At 38.3% G+C, this 15472-nt stretch overlaps 1 protein-coding gene and 1 long non-coding RNA gene across 3 annotated transcripts in view; one reads left to right on the top strand and one right to left on the bottom strand.

The window, feature by feature from the left end:
- LOC109641113 (uncharacterized) overlaps positions 1–9032 on the top strand; it is an 11239-nt gene extending 2207 nt beyond the window's left edge. Inside the window, exons 2-4 of the long non-coding RNA XR_002203556.2 lie at positions 3734–3816; positions 6752–6835; positions 8305–9032. This is a non-coding gene — a long non-coding RNA (uncharacterized lncRNA). The remainder of the gene's footprint in view (positions 1–3733; positions 3817–6751; positions 6836–8304) is intronic.
- Positions 9033–10404: 1372 nt separating this feature from the next.
- On the bottom strand, positions 10405–14509 carry ppdpfb (pancreatic progenitor cell differentiation and proliferation factor b). 2 transcript variants are annotated; one of them, XM_069527649.1, is made up of 5 exons: positions 14300–14509; positions 12948–13043; positions 12156–12233; positions 11114–11207; positions 10405–10914 (listed from the first exon to the last, which is right to left on the bottom strand). In XM_069527649.1, the coding sequence occupies exons 2-5, from the start codon at positions 13000–13002 to the stop codon at positions 10800–10802; spliced, it is 342 nt and encodes a 113-aa protein (XP_069383750.1). In that variant the 5' UTR covers positions 13003–13043; positions 14300–14509; the 3' UTR covers positions 10405–10799. The 2 variants fall into 2 exon arrangements, with proteins under 2 accessions (XP_069383750.1, XP_069383751.1); XM_069527650.1 differs by having other exon boundaries at positions 14184–14488.
- Positions 14510–15472: the final 963 nt, after the last annotated feature.

Below are 15472 nucleotides of genomic sequence, written 5' to 3'. Positions count from 1 at the left end.
TCTGTTAGATCTGTTATATTTATTAGATCAGTTAGATCAGTTAGATCAGTTAGATCTGTAAGATCAGTTATATTTATTAGATCAGTTAGATCTGTTAGATGTTTTAGATCAGTTAGATCAGTTAGTTCTGTTAGATCAGTTAGATGTTTTAGATCTGTTAGATCTATTAGATCAGTTAGATGTTTTAGATCTGTTAGATCTGTAAGATCTGTTAGATGTGTTAGATCTATAAGATCAGTTAGATATGTTCGATGTGTTAGTTCTGTTAGATGTGTTAGATCTTTTAGATCTGTTAGATCTGTTATATTTATTAGATCTAATAGATCTGTTAGATCTGTTAGATGTATTAGATCTGTTAGATCAGTTATATTTATTAGATCTGTTAGATCTGTTAGATTTATTAGATCTGTTATAGATAGGAAACGCTCCACACCTCCACATGTGTTTGGATTATAAATCTTTGTCAGGATCAATTCTGCTGAAAACGTCCAACAGAACCAACGAACTCTTCTTATCTGTAAATTGGAGCCGTTGTTTGCTCGAGCGCTGCATCAGACGTTTCCTCAGTTACATTTCAACAGTTGAACAAATATTTTCCGCGTCCTCGTTGCTAAAAAAAGTAACGTTTATCTAAAGCTAACAGGCTTTTATTTAAACTGAAGTCACACTGAGCAGAAGAGAACTTCACCTCTGCCCAAAGTCACAGATCATCTCCAAAATATCTGCACAGCAAAGTTCAGGGTTCTTACTTTTTCTTTTTACTTTGTACTAAACTCCAATGACCTCAGAGAACGAACTCACTGCTCACATGTTTTAAAAGAATGTCCCAGAAACAAAGACATGTTCGTTTCAGAGCTTCAGACTCTCAGTTCAGTCTGAAGCTGAACTTCAGCTGTGAACGGTTCCTCAGACCAGACGTTCTGGGTCTGGATCAAACTGATCCTGGTTCTGTTGGTTCACAGTGAAAACACTTTGTTGGACCAATCACAGGAAGTAGAGACACATTAAACCATAGAAGAAGAAGAAGAAGAAGCTGAAGGAGAAGAAGAAGAAGAATCACAGTCTTCACCTCTGATGATGTAATGTTTGAACCACAAGGACATGTGGAGTACTGCAGTACTGTGGAGAACATCTTAGTACTGTGGAGTACTGCAGTACTGTGGAGAACATCTTAGTACTGTTGTACTGCAGTACTGTGGAGAACATCTTAGTACTGTGGAGTACTGCAGTACTGTGGAGAACATCTTAGTACTGTGGAGTACTGCAGTACTGTGGAGAACATCTTAGTACTGTGGAGTACTGCAGTACTGTGGAGTACATCTTAGTACTGTTGTACTGCAGTACTGTGGAGAACATCTTAGTACTGTGGAGTACTGCAGTACTGTGGAGAACATCTTAGTACTGTGGAGTACTGCAGTACTGTGGAGTACATCTTAGTACTGTTGTACTGCAGTACTGTGGAGAACATCTTAGTACTGTGGAGTACTGCAGTACTGTGGAGAACATCTTAGTACTGTGGAGAACATCTTAGTACTGTGGAGTACTGCAGTACTGTGGAGAACATCTTAGTACTGTGGAGAACATCTTAGTACTGTGGAGTACTGCAGTACTGTGGAGAACATCTCAGTACTGTGGAGAACATCTTAGTACTGTGGAGAACATCTTAGTACTGTGGAGAACATCTTAGTACTGTGGAATACTGCAGTACTGTGGAGAACATCTTAGTACTGTGGAGTACTGCAGTACTGTGGAGAACATCTTAGTACTGTTGTACTGCAGTACTGTGGAGAACATCTTAGTACTGTGGAGTACTGCAGTACTGTGGAGAACATCTTAGTACTGTGGAGAACATCTTAGTACTGTGGAGAACATCTTAATACTGTGGAGAACATCTTAGTACTGTGGAGTACTGCAGTACTGTGGAGAACATCTTAGTACTGTGGAGTACTGCAGTACTGTGGAGTACATCTTAGTACTGTTGTACTGCAGTACTGTGGAGAACATCTTAGTACTGTGGAGTACTGCAGTACTGTGGAGAACATCTTAGTACTGTGGAGAACATCTTAGTACTGTGGAGTACTGCAGTACTGTGGAGAACATCTTAGTACTGTGGAGAACATCTTAGTACTGTGGAGTACTGCAGTACTGTGGAGAACATCTCAGTACTGTGGAGAACATCTTAGTACTGTGGAGAACATCTTAGTACTGTGGAGAACATCTTAGTACTGTGGAGAACATCTTAGTACTGTGGAATACTGCAGTACTGTGGAGAACATCTTAGTACTGTGGAGTACTGCAGTACTGTGGAGAACATCTTAGTACTGTTGTACTGCAGTACTGTGGAGAACATCTTAGTACTGTGGAGTACTGCAGTACTGTGGAGAACATCTTAGTACTGTGGAGTACTGCAGTACTGTGGAGAACATCTTAGTACTGTGGAGTACTGCAGTACTGTGGAGAACATCTTAGTACTGTGGAGAACATCTTAGTACTGTGGAGAACATCTTAGTACTGTGGAGCACTGCAGTACTGTGGAGAACATCTTAGTACTGTGGAGAACATCTTAGTACTGTGGAGAACATCTTAATACTGTGGAGAACATCTTAGTACTGTGGAGTACTGCAGTACTGTGGAGAACATCTTAGTACTGTTGTACTGCAGTACTGTGGAGAACATCTTAGTACTGTGGAGTACTGCAGTACTGTGGAGAACATCTTAGTACTGTAGTACTGCAGTACTGTGGAGAACATCTTAGTACTGTGGAGTACTGCAGTACTGTGGAGAACATCTTAGTACTGTGGAGTACTGCAGTACTGTGGAGAACATCTTAGTACTGTGGAGTACACATGCTCGACCAATCACATCATCTCATGTGTCAATCACGACTTTTCATCCTGAAATCTCCAAAATAGTTAAAGTCAAGATATGAGATGTCCTGATCTCAGATTTAACCATTAGTCAGGTATTTCCCATGTTGCTTTGCTGTGCAGAGGTCAGGTACACACACACACACACACACACAGTATCTAATAATAGCAGTATCAGTGTTCCAGGTTGAGTAAACTTTCCCGAAGTTCACTTGAATCACTTGTTTCCTCCGTTTGCTTTTCATGAGTTTGGACAGTTCAGCTCTGCTCAGTGTTCAACTTCACTTCTTCACGTCTTTCCTGGTACTCCCCACCTGTTTCTCTCAGACTGAAACTTGATGAACTGGATGAAACGTGATGAACTGGAGGAAACGTGATGAACTGGAGGAAACGTGATGAACTGAATGAAACGTGATGAACTGAATGAAACGTGATGAACTGAATGAAACGTGATGAACTGAATGAAACGTGATGAACTGAATGAAACGTGATGAACTGGAGGAAACGTGATGAACTGAATGAAACGTGATGAACTGGAGGAAACGTGATGAACTGAATGAAACGTGATGAACTGGAGGAAACGTGATGAACTGGAGGAAACGTGATGAACTGGAGGAAACGTGATGAACTGAATGAAACGTGATGAACTGAATGAAACGTGATGAACTGGAGGAAACGTGATGAACTGAATGAAACGTGATGAACTGAATGAAACGTGATGAACTGAATGAAACGTGATGAACTGAATGAAACGTGATGAACTGAATGAAACGTGATGAACTGAATGAAACGTGATGAACTGGACGTTTAAAGCTTCTTGGTAAAAAGGTTTTTCAGGTTTTTAGTTTCTTGTGCTTCCCCCCCAGGATGTTGACCCTGTAGGTCGAACACGCCATGAGCAGCGTCAACTCTCCAGCCTGTCTGCTCGCCCGCAGCTCTTTCTACAGACGTATGCACACACACACACAAACACACACACACACACACACACACACACTCCTCATGCTCAGGTAAAGGTCATTGTTTTAGGGAAATCAACTCTGTTAAAAACTAACTGGCCCAAATTAAAAACTACAAACTGGTTTCATGTGTGTTTCCTGCACCAAACACAATATTCTAATTCTCTAGAAATCATAAACATGTTTTGTGAGTTCACGGTGACCTTTGACCTCCAAATCTGAATAAGTTCACGTTTGAGTCCGAATGAACGAGTCGAGCGTTCCTGAGATATTTTGTTCAAAAGAATGTGACGGACTACGGAAGCGTATTGCGTCCACTTGAAAAAAAAAAATCTGGCTTTTCTGAGTAAATTTTTTTTTGGTTTGTTTTTCTGAATTTTTTTTTCTGAATTTTTTGTTTTTTTTGGTTTTTCAGACAAATTTTTTTTTCTGAATTATCAAGATACTTCGAACTCCCACGAGAACCCCCAACCTGCAAGTGACTCCCACGTAAATAATTAGTCAGAAAAACAGAAAAAAATGAGTCTGAAAATCAGAAAAAACGAATTTGTCAGAAAAGCAGAAAAAAGAAATTTGTCCGAAAAACAGAAAAAATTAGTCCGAAAAACTGAAAAAAAATAATTTGTCCAAAAAACAGAAAAAACTAATTTGTCAGAAAAACAGAAAAAAAAACAATTAGTCAGAAAAACAGAACAAATAAAATTTGTCGGAAAAACAGAAAACAAAGTTCGAAAAACAGAAAACAAAGTTCGAAAAACAGAAAAAGACAAAGAATTAGTCAGAAAAAAATGAGTCTATTGTTTAAATGCTCTCTAAACTCAGAAAAAAATGAGTCTGAAAAGCAGAAAAAAAAAAATTTGTCCGAAAAACAGAAAAAAAAAATTAGTCTGAAAAACAGAAAAACTAAATTTGTCAGAAAAGCAGAAAAAAGAAATTTGTCCGAAAAACAGAAAAAAACAAATAATTAGTCTGAAAAAGAGAAAAAAAATAATTAGTCAGAAAAACAGAAAAAAATGAGTCTATTGTTTAAATGCCCTCTAAACTCAGAAAAAATGAGTCTGAAAAACAGAAAAAATTAGTCCGAAAAACTGAAAAAAAATAATTTGTCCAAAAAACAGAAAAAACTAATTTGTCAGAAAAACAGAAAAAAAAACAATTAGTCAGAAAAACAGAACAAATAAAATTTGTCGGAAAAACAGAAAACAAAGTTCGAAAAACAGAAAAAGACAAAGAATTAGTCAGAAAAAAATGAGTCTATTGTTTAAATGCTCTCTAAACTCAGAAAAAAATGAGTTCGAAAAACCGAAAAACCTAATTTGTCAGAAAAACTGAAAAAAAAAATTGTCAGAAAAACTGAAAAAAAAATTTGTCAGAAAAACTGAAAAAAAAATTTGTCAGAAAAACTGAAAAAAATACGGAGCCCCTAAAGGGACATGGGTTAAAAAAAAAAAATGAAACGTATCTCGTGCGCACGAGAAAGTATCTCGCGAGCACGTGAAGGTATCCCGCGAGCACGAGAAAGTATCCCGTGCGCACGAGAAAGTATCCCGTGCGCACGCGAAAGTATCTCGTGCGCACAAGATAGTTTTCTGGTGCGCACGAAAAAGTATCTCGTGAGCACGTGAAAGTATTGCATGCCAGGTATATTTCGCGTTTTCAGAAAAGAGAATAAGTCCACTTCTGCAGCCATTCTTTGATGCTAATGATCTTAATGAGCACAGGCGTACGGTCAACTACATGTGCTTAACGAGATACTTTTTCGTGCGCACCAGAAAACTATCTCGTGCGCACGAGATACTTTCGCGTGCGTACGGGATACTTTCATGTGCGCACGGGATACCTTCCCGTGCTCGCGAGATACTTTCTCGTGCACACGCGATACTTTCATGTGCGCACGGGATACCTTCCCGTGCTCGCGAGATACTTTCTCGTGCTCGCGACATACTTTCTTGTGCGCACGAGATACGTTTCATTTTTTTTTTCTCTCCCATGTCCCTTTAGGGGCTCCGTAGAAAAAAGAAATTTGTCCGAAAAACAGAAAAAAATTTGTCTGAAAAACAAGAGAAAAAAAATGAGTTCGAAAAACAGAAAAAACTAATTAGTCAGAAAAACAGAAAAAAAAAATTTGTCTGGAAAACAGAAAAAAGAAATTTGTCAGAAAAAAAAAAAAATGTCAGAAAAACCGAAAAAAAAATGAGTCTATTGTTTAAATGCTCTCTAAACTCAGAAAAAAATGAGTCTGAAAAACAGAAAAAAAAAATTTGTCTAAAAAACAGAAAAAAAAATTTGTCTGAAAAACAGAAAAAAAAATTTGTCCAAAAAACGGAAAAAACAAATTTGTCAGAAAAACAGAAAAAAAATTTTGTCAGAAAAACAGAAAAAACGAGTTTGAAAAAGATTTGTCAGAAAAGGGTGAAGAATTATTCAAAAAAACAAACCAAAAACTAAATTACTCAGAAAAAGTTTTATTTATTGTTCAAGTGAATGCAAAACGCTTCTGTGACGGACAGAACAGGAACATGTGATAAGAAACGCTGCTGCAGACTGAGAGAGACAAACATGTTCCTGATCTGAGTGAACTGAGGTGAGAGAGTAAATGAAATAAATGAACTCTACACTAATAAAAACATGGAGAGGTCCTCAGTGTGAGCACACACACACACACACACACACACACACACACACACACACACACACACTTTGTGTACATACTCTCTCACACATTGTTTTCTTCCAGCAGGATTTACCAAGAAATAAGAATCTGCTGACGTCACTAAAATCTGCCCCTGGACAAAAAACTTTAGTTACACAAACTCGTCTAAACCTTCAGCAGCACGAGTGAAGACAGAAAGAACTCTTCATCAGTTTCATCCTCTCCTCTGGTCTCTTGGGGAATAGAAGTGAAACTGTCTGTCTCTCTCTCAGATTCACCTGCAGCTGCTGAGCCCTCGTCAGGCGTGTTCAGACACAGACAGGTCACCCTCTGGGTCACCATGGCAACGCCTCCAGGTAATTCATCGGTCCATCACTTTTCCGAGAAGGTTTTTCATAAAACGACCGGAATCATCAACAGTCCTGCAAACGATCGTCTGGTTGTTACGGCAGAAACATGTTGTCAGGTAGAAACAGAGAAAACATCTGAACTGAGCCAGAAAGAAAAGCAGCAGATTTCTCTCAAGAGGAAACAAGTCGGTAAAACCCACAGGCTCAGAGTGAGAATCTATATACAGTGGATCTATATACAGTAGATCTATATACAGTGGATCTATATACAGTGGATCTATATACAGTGGATCTATATACAGTGGATCTATATACAGTAGATCTATATACAGTGGATCTATATTCAGTAGATCTATATTCAGTGGATCTATATACAGTAGATCTATATACTGTAGATTTATATTCAGTAGATCTATATACAGTGGATCTATATAGAGTAGATTTATATTCAGTAGATCTATATACAGTGGATCTATATACAGTGGATCTATATACAGTAGATCTAAATACAGTAGATCTATATACAGTGGATCTATATACAGTAGATCTATATTCAGTGGATCTATATACAGTGGATCTATATACAGTGGATCTACATGTATATTCAGTGGATCTATATTCAGTAGATCTATATACAGTGGATCTATATACAGTAGATCTATATTCAGTGGATCTATATACAGTGGATCTATATACAGTGGATCTATATACAGTGGATCTACATGTATATTCAGTGGATCTATATTCAGTGGATCTATATACAGTAGATCTATATACAGTGGATCTATATACAGTGGATCTATATACAGTGGATCTATATTCAGTGGATCTATATACAGTGGATCTATATACAGTAGATCTATATTCAGTGGATCTATATACAGTGGATCTATATACAGTGGATCTATATACAGTAGATCTATATACAGTAGATCTATATACAGTAGATCTATATACAGTGGATCTATATTCAGTGGATCTATATACAGTGGATCTATATACAGTGGATCTATATTCAGTGGATCTATATACAGTGGATCTATATACAGTAGATCTATATTCAGTGGATCTATATACAGTAGATCTATATACAGTGGATCTATATTCAGTGGATCTATATACAGTGGATCTATATTCAGTAGATCTACATGTATATTCAGTGGATCTATATTCAGTGGATCTATATTCAGTGGATCTATATACAGTGGATCTATATAGATCTATGTAAGAGGATTGTTAGAACGACTCCGTGTGCAGAATAAACTTTGAACTGACTTCATGACAAAATAAAATCTCGGTGACACGTTGACATATTGACTTTGTAGACGTCAGTGAAGCTCGATGACTCGATGCTCAGCTCCTGTCGAAGAAATCAGAAACCTGACAAATGAACCGTTGATCTAGTTTCACATGTTGGATAAGAAAAGCTGAACGTCTTTTTGAAAGCGATGAATGATTCTTCTGTTCTTCACCAGGTGGAGTTGAATCCAAACGATTAGAGCTCAACATCATCCTGGATTTTCCTTCTTCTCGTCCGTTCTCCACCTCGAAACCCCCCCACCCTGCCGGCCGGGGCGTCCAGTAGGAGGAAACGAGTGAAGTTAAAAAAAGATTAACTTCACATTTGTCTCTGCGACTCAGGGTTGGACGGCCGGGATCGAACATGTGGACAAATACTGACACTTAAATATCACCGAGGAAAAGTCTGACGGAAAACCTTTCACTCAGACCAGATTCATCAGCTGATCAAGGAAACAAAGAACAAGATAAAGTCGAGCGGCAGCGAGAAAAAGACGAGTTGGTTAATTGGTTAATTGATAAAAATAAATATGCAAATCATTTGAAAAATTGATCAAATTTTCTGAGGAAAAAAAAAAAAGTTCTTCAACACAGCTGATGTATGGGGGGGGGGCACCACAGTGTGATTGACAGCTGGTACCGTCCAATGGGTGCAGGTGATAGGTGTAGGTGGGCGTATCCTGGATCTCTCAGTCAGGCTCCACCCACCGCTCCTCCAAATATGGTTACTTCTGGTTTTAAAAAACCAAGATGGCGCCTGACAGCCTGTGAAACGGAGGCTTCAGAACAGGAACTCAAACCACCGGCTGATGTCACGAGGGGACACCAACACAAAGATCACGTGTCATCACTAATGAAGGATTCATTCATTTAAATAAAAAACCAAACCTTCTCACGACTTTGAGGATTTGTTGTTTACGTCCAGCGTCGACTTTAAACTCATGATGTTCGACTTCATCTGTGACTTAGTCTTAATTAGTCTTAATTAGTCTTAATTAATCTTCAATTAGTCTTAATTAGTCTTAATTAATCTTAATTAATCTTCAATTAGTCTTAATTAGTCTTAATTAGTGTTTAGTTAGAGCGGTGGAACATGTTCTCCATCCTGTTCTTCAAGAGTAGAAATGTTCAGTTACAGAATCATCAGCTCTGTTCTAAACACAGATCAGCCTTAATCAGGCCGCTCTATAAGCAAAGAGTGCAAAGAACAGATCGCACAGGAGGAGGAGAGAACAAGCTCCTTCCCGCTCTCGCTCTCCTCGACGACCCTCCGGCTCACTGACCTGGAAAAACTGCAGCGTGGGACGATGAGCTCGAATCCTCAAACCAGCCACAGAGCAAATGTTCTTTTCAACCTTTCAACTCTGTCATGCAGAGCAGCCACGTCTCCCTTTGTTTGTCTTTCCTCTGTCTCATAGAGACACACAGACCGGGGGGGGGGGGGGGGGGGGGGGGGGGGGTTCGTCGTGACTTGTGGGGTCATCACATCGACTGTGTGGGTGGAGCCAGACGTCAGAGGCAACTTTAATATTTTAAAGAGTGAGGTCATCATTTGCGTCTCTCCTGTTAAAGTGAGGAATGTGCAGCGTCATCTTATATTTTTATATTGAAGTGAAAGTTTCACAAATAAAATATTTGAAAGAACCAAACAGAAGAAACTGTCTCTTTCACTTTGTTCAAGATTTTACATCCAGAGGAAAAAGAAACTTCTAGAGGGAACCAGTTCCACTTGATGGTCATTTATTATTTTCTTTCTTCCGTGGTGCTGCACCTCTCGTCTTATTTTGAATCTTCAGTTGGCTGCATCAAATCCTGAAATGCAAAATTAAAAATACATCTCGGACCGTCTCTGAGGTTTCTACGTGTTTTTCAGACTCAGGGCCGATGAGGTCGAACCTCGTCGAGGTTCAAGAGGCACATAAAATAAAAATACAAATAAAAAGTGAGAAGCTTAGTTAGTTTTGGAATCTGAGAGTTTTGAATGTTTAAATTCACAGTGGAGACGAGTAGGTGGAGCCAGTGGTGCAGGAATGTTTCCTCGCTGGTTTCCAGATGTGATTGTGTAACGGCAGGACATGAAGTGCTGCTCGCTCTGTTTACTCTGCTGCCGGACACTTCTGTACAAAACACAGACGCCTTCCTCCGCTCGTCCTTATGAGGTCATTTCAACCAACAGCTAAGACACAACACCCGGAAACTTCCAAATGCAGAAGTGTCATGAGCTAAATACGGAATCAAACCGAATTCACCCGCAAAGAGAGAACATGACTCAGAGGTTTAGGCTGCGAGAGTCTACTTTATTTTTGCGTTTGCAACCACAGGGTGACAGAGTGAAAAATGTTGAACAGAGCGTGTGGAAGTGTTGGCCACAGAGTTTCTATGCACCGCAGGATTACAAACACAGAACAGTACAAATGTTAGAAAACAAGCTTATTAGTTCCGTCATCGTCGTCTTATTTCTCTTTTTTTATATTTTTCTTTCTTTTCTTGTTTTTAAGTTGTCAATAAAAAACACATGGAAACAACAAAGGCAGCCTGTACTACAGCGAGTAATAATTACAATAAAAAACTAAAAGGTTGTAAACGGGACATTCTCCCGTCACCTAGCGTTGGTCGTTGGTTTGATTCCCCTCCCCCGAGGTGTGGCGTGGGTCGGAGTGAGGCGGCGGGATCAGGAGGAGGTGGGGCTTCCTGCATCGCTGCTCTCACTCACCTGGCGTTGCATCACCATCTCCCTGGCAACGCAGGTGATCTGACCATTTGTTACCGCACCCGGAACCCCCGCCCTGCGAACCACAGAGAGACACACGTGACCCTTTAGGCACACACACGATATTCAGAGTCACCTCGAGGTTCACATGAGGGGAAAGAGAAAATCAGGAAGTTTGAATTCTCTTGATTCAGCTTTATTTAATGCAACGTTCAGATCTGGACTCATGAGTATGAAACCTGGGACGTTATATAAGAGCATCAAACGAGACTTACTTCAGCTGTGCCTCCTCAGTCAGAGGGGTCATCCCAGGCTGCTTCCCAAAGAAGAAACTGGACCACCAGTGTCCAGAGTCCTGCTTGGGGAGTCCTGCGGAGACACATGATGAGGACACAACGTTTGTACCTCAGGCTTTTCATTCAGATTTCTATCAGAGCAGCTTTTTAAAATGTTGGTGAATGTTTCCAGCTCAGCAGCGAGAGGAGCCCCCGCCCTCATCTGGGTCACACTGTTTACTTTTTACATTTTATCAAATGATTCCGGATGTGAAACTAGATTTCTGAAGAAAACAGAACATTTGAACTGTTCTTGTGTTTATATGTTTTATTTATATCTTTGTGTTCATGTGTAATAACTGATGAACTCCGCAGCTCGAAAGAATTCACGTGAGCTGACTGAGTCTGCACACGCCCACATTTCCCCTTTCACCTACTTTCATGTACAGCACTGACAAAGAGACTGTGTGTGTGTGTGTGTGTGTGTGTGTGTGTGTGTGTGTGTGTGTGTAGTTAGCAGCCATTAGAAAGCTGACCCTGTGGTTTTAAAACAGACGAGCAAACACAATCTTTAACCATCGCAGATGGTTTTCACATGCGGCTGCACTGAGCCGTCAGAGTCAGCAGCTCTGAACGGAGGAGGCTCACGTCAGCATCAGGAGCTGTGATGATATTTATTCTTACTGGAGAGGAAAAGGATTCTCGATGTTTTCCACAATCACTCAGCCACGGGAACAATGTGTGTCCTCGGGCAACAGCTGACTCAACCTGCGGTGACTCAAGCTGAAGCTCGTCCGGAATATTACAAAATGAGTAACGGTGATGCAATTCAAATGTTTGATCAAAAACAGGAAAGAAGTCGTGTGGAGACACTGACGCACAGAAACATACGGAACCTGTGGTTGTTGTCCCCGAGTTTAATCTGTTCTTATTTAGAGCGACTTTATTCACTGACCTGAAAACTACAAACGCTTTAATCCTCCAGCTTTATTTCATTTGGAGCAGAGAGTGAGTGTTTGTACTCTGAACAAAGAGCTCGTACCTGGGTGATGAGGGATGACCTCTCCGCTGTACTCCGAACTGCCGCAAGAGCTGCTGCTGGACGTAGAGCCGATGCGCCCTGCAGGAGGAGGAGGAGGAGGAGGAGGAGGAGAAAGAGTTGATGTATTCAGACATGAACTTCAGTTCTGAATTTACGTAGAACTTTTCTAGTCTTGACGACCGAGGACAGTTTGGCATTAGGGGCTCGAACTGAGACTGAACCGCTCTAACCCCTGAGCCACAGCCACAGGAACTTAAGTCCACACGGGACATTTGCTGCAGTTGTTTTCTGCAGGTCAGATGAAAGAGGTGGAGAAGCCTCGGTTTTCTTTACTTGAACTCACGACTCATTTTGTTTGAATCTCATTTGAGTCAGAAGCTGCAGCAACATGGACACAAAACTAAAATCAATTCTCCTCTGGTTATGGAACCACAGCCTGAGGGCCACTGCCAAGCTGCAGCTCTTGATCTGCTCGGACAGGTCCTGCTCTGTGGAGCCCAAACAAAAACACATGCTGTAGATGCAGGACACCCCCCTCCCCCTTCTTACACAGGCTCTAAACATAACTAACATGATGTTAGAGTCCGGTGTGAACACACAAGAGACAGGAAGGGAGTTGTCTTGAGTGAATGGACTCTGGTTTCCTCCCTCAAGCTCTCTCTCTCTATATCTCTCTATATATATATATCTCTATATATATATATATATATATATATATATATATATATGTATGGTGGTGACATCATGTCAGTCCAGACATCAGGCAGCCTGTAGGGGGCGAGAGAGACTCACTTCGGTAGTAGTCAGTGGTTGCCACAAGAGAACCGCCCGCTGGAATGGCTGCCATTCTTCTGTTGTTGGTCGCTGTTGGTTGTGCTTGATGGAAACCTGCAGAGAAGAAAACCCACGAGTTCAAACCAGATGATCAGAGTCACCGAAGAACTGAGAGGATTTATTACGTCAGAGAAACGTTTAAATATCACAACTTTACAAATTAAAAGTAAAGATATGTTTAACTTGTTCTGAATGAATCATCCAACAGGTTCACTTTCACTGTAAGACTCAAACTACTGAAGGTTTCCAGGAGTTTGGTGACATAAGTTTTATTTACACTGGGTTGAATTTAAAGTTGTTGATGTGTATAAATACACAGAGGGTACATGTTGTACATGATTTCATACACAGGGTTTGTTTACGTGACACCAGATCCTCTGAACACACGTTCATCATATATATATAACACATATATATATATATAATATATGTTATATATAATATATATAACATATATATATATATAACACATATATATATATATAATATATGTTATATATATATATATATATAACACACACATATATATATATAATATATGTTATATATATATATATAACACACATATATATATATATATATAATATATGTTATATAATATATATATATAACATGAAGAGAACATCACAAATGATTTAAATGTTTATTTAATCAACTCAGAGAGAATCAGCTGGAGATCCACAGATCTCATCAAAACACTGATTCATGAATTCAACATCTATTTATGTTTAGTTTCATCTGTGATGATGATGATCATCGATTAATCATCGATTAATCATCGAGTAATCATCGATTAATCATCGAGTAATCGATGATTAATCATCGAGTAATCGATCAAAACAAAGGGATCAGTCAGTTGCTGGTGTGAGGTCATGATGACGTCAGATCTGCAGACAACAACAAACCCGAGGCTCCGTTAAAAACACGTCAGCTGCTCGTGGAGACCTGTTTTCTGTGACACGTTAGAACTCTGCGTTTGATCACATCAAAGACTCAAACATCAGCTGCTGATGAAGATGATGAAGATGATAAACATGATAAACACGATGATGAAGATGATGAAGATGATGAAGAGGATAAACATGAAGATGAAGATGATGAAGACACTCTCTTCAATGAATGACCACGTGACTGTAGATCACAGGATGCAAAGTCGAACGTACAGGGGGAACTTGTAAACGGACGGATTCTAACCTGTGTCGTGTTTATCTAATATTTATCAGCAGCTAGCACCGTTAGCATGTTAGCTCGCCCTCCATCACATCGAACCCTCCATGTTCCCCCCTCGGCTCCGCGGCACTAACACGCACCTTCCCTGGAGCAGACGAGCCGGACGCGTGGCCGCAGCAGCGGGTGAAGTCGGTCAGAGGCTGGGGGAGGAGACGCTACAGGCGACGGGGCCCATCGGAGGAAGAGTTCAGTGAAAATGTCCCCGGGAGACGATGAGAGACGTCTTCTCCAGGTCTGGGGACACAAGTCCAGCTTATATACCCAGGCAGGACGTGACGTCCCGAGGGCAGCGACACCAGCCAATCACAGGCACACAGAGGGGCGGAGTCTATCCACCCAAACAAACAAGGGCGGGGCCGCAAAACTGCAGCAGAGGAGCGTTCTGTTATTATAGATTAAATATTATATTATATATTAGATTATATATTATATATATTATATATATTATATTATATTATATTATATTATATATTATATTATATATATTATATTATATATTATATATATTATATATTATATATATTAGATATTATACTAAAAAATGATATTATATATTATATATATTATATATTTTATTATATATAATATATAATATATATTTTATATATTATATATTATATATTATATATATTATATACTATATTATATTATATTATATATATTATATATTATATACTATATATTATACTATATTATTATATATATTATATATTATATATATTATATATTATATATTATATATTATATTATATTATATTATATTATATTATATTATATATATATATTTGTTATATTATATATTATATATTATATATTATATATTATTATATATATTATATATTATATATTATATTATATTATATTATATTATATTATATTATATACATTATATATTATATTATATTATATTATATATATTATATTATATAATATTATATTATATTATATTATATATACTATATATTATATTATATATTATACTATATATTAAAATATATATATATACATTAGATATTAAAATATATACATTTTACATTATACTATATACATTATATCATATATTAAATATATATATTATGCATTATATTATATATTAAAATATATAGATATACATTATATATTAAAATATATACATTAAATTCTATACATTATTAGATGTTATATTATTTATATTATAAACTGTTTCTATTATTATATATTGTTCCATTCCATTCTATAAAAACTGTTAATAATCATAAACATTCTGTGTGTTT

The sequence above is a fragment of the Paralichthys olivaceus genome, chromosome 6 (genome assembly GCF_024713975.1).
Source record: "Paralichthys olivaceus isolate ysfri-2021 chromosome 6, ASM2471397v2, whole genome shotgun sequence".
NCBI classification, from domain to species: Eukaryota; Metazoa; Chordata; class Actinopteri; order Pleuronectiformes; family Paralichthyidae; genus Paralichthys; species Paralichthys olivaceus.
The sequence above is the reverse complement of the archived record's forward strand: the minus strand, read 5'-3'. Positions and strand labels throughout refer to the sequence as shown.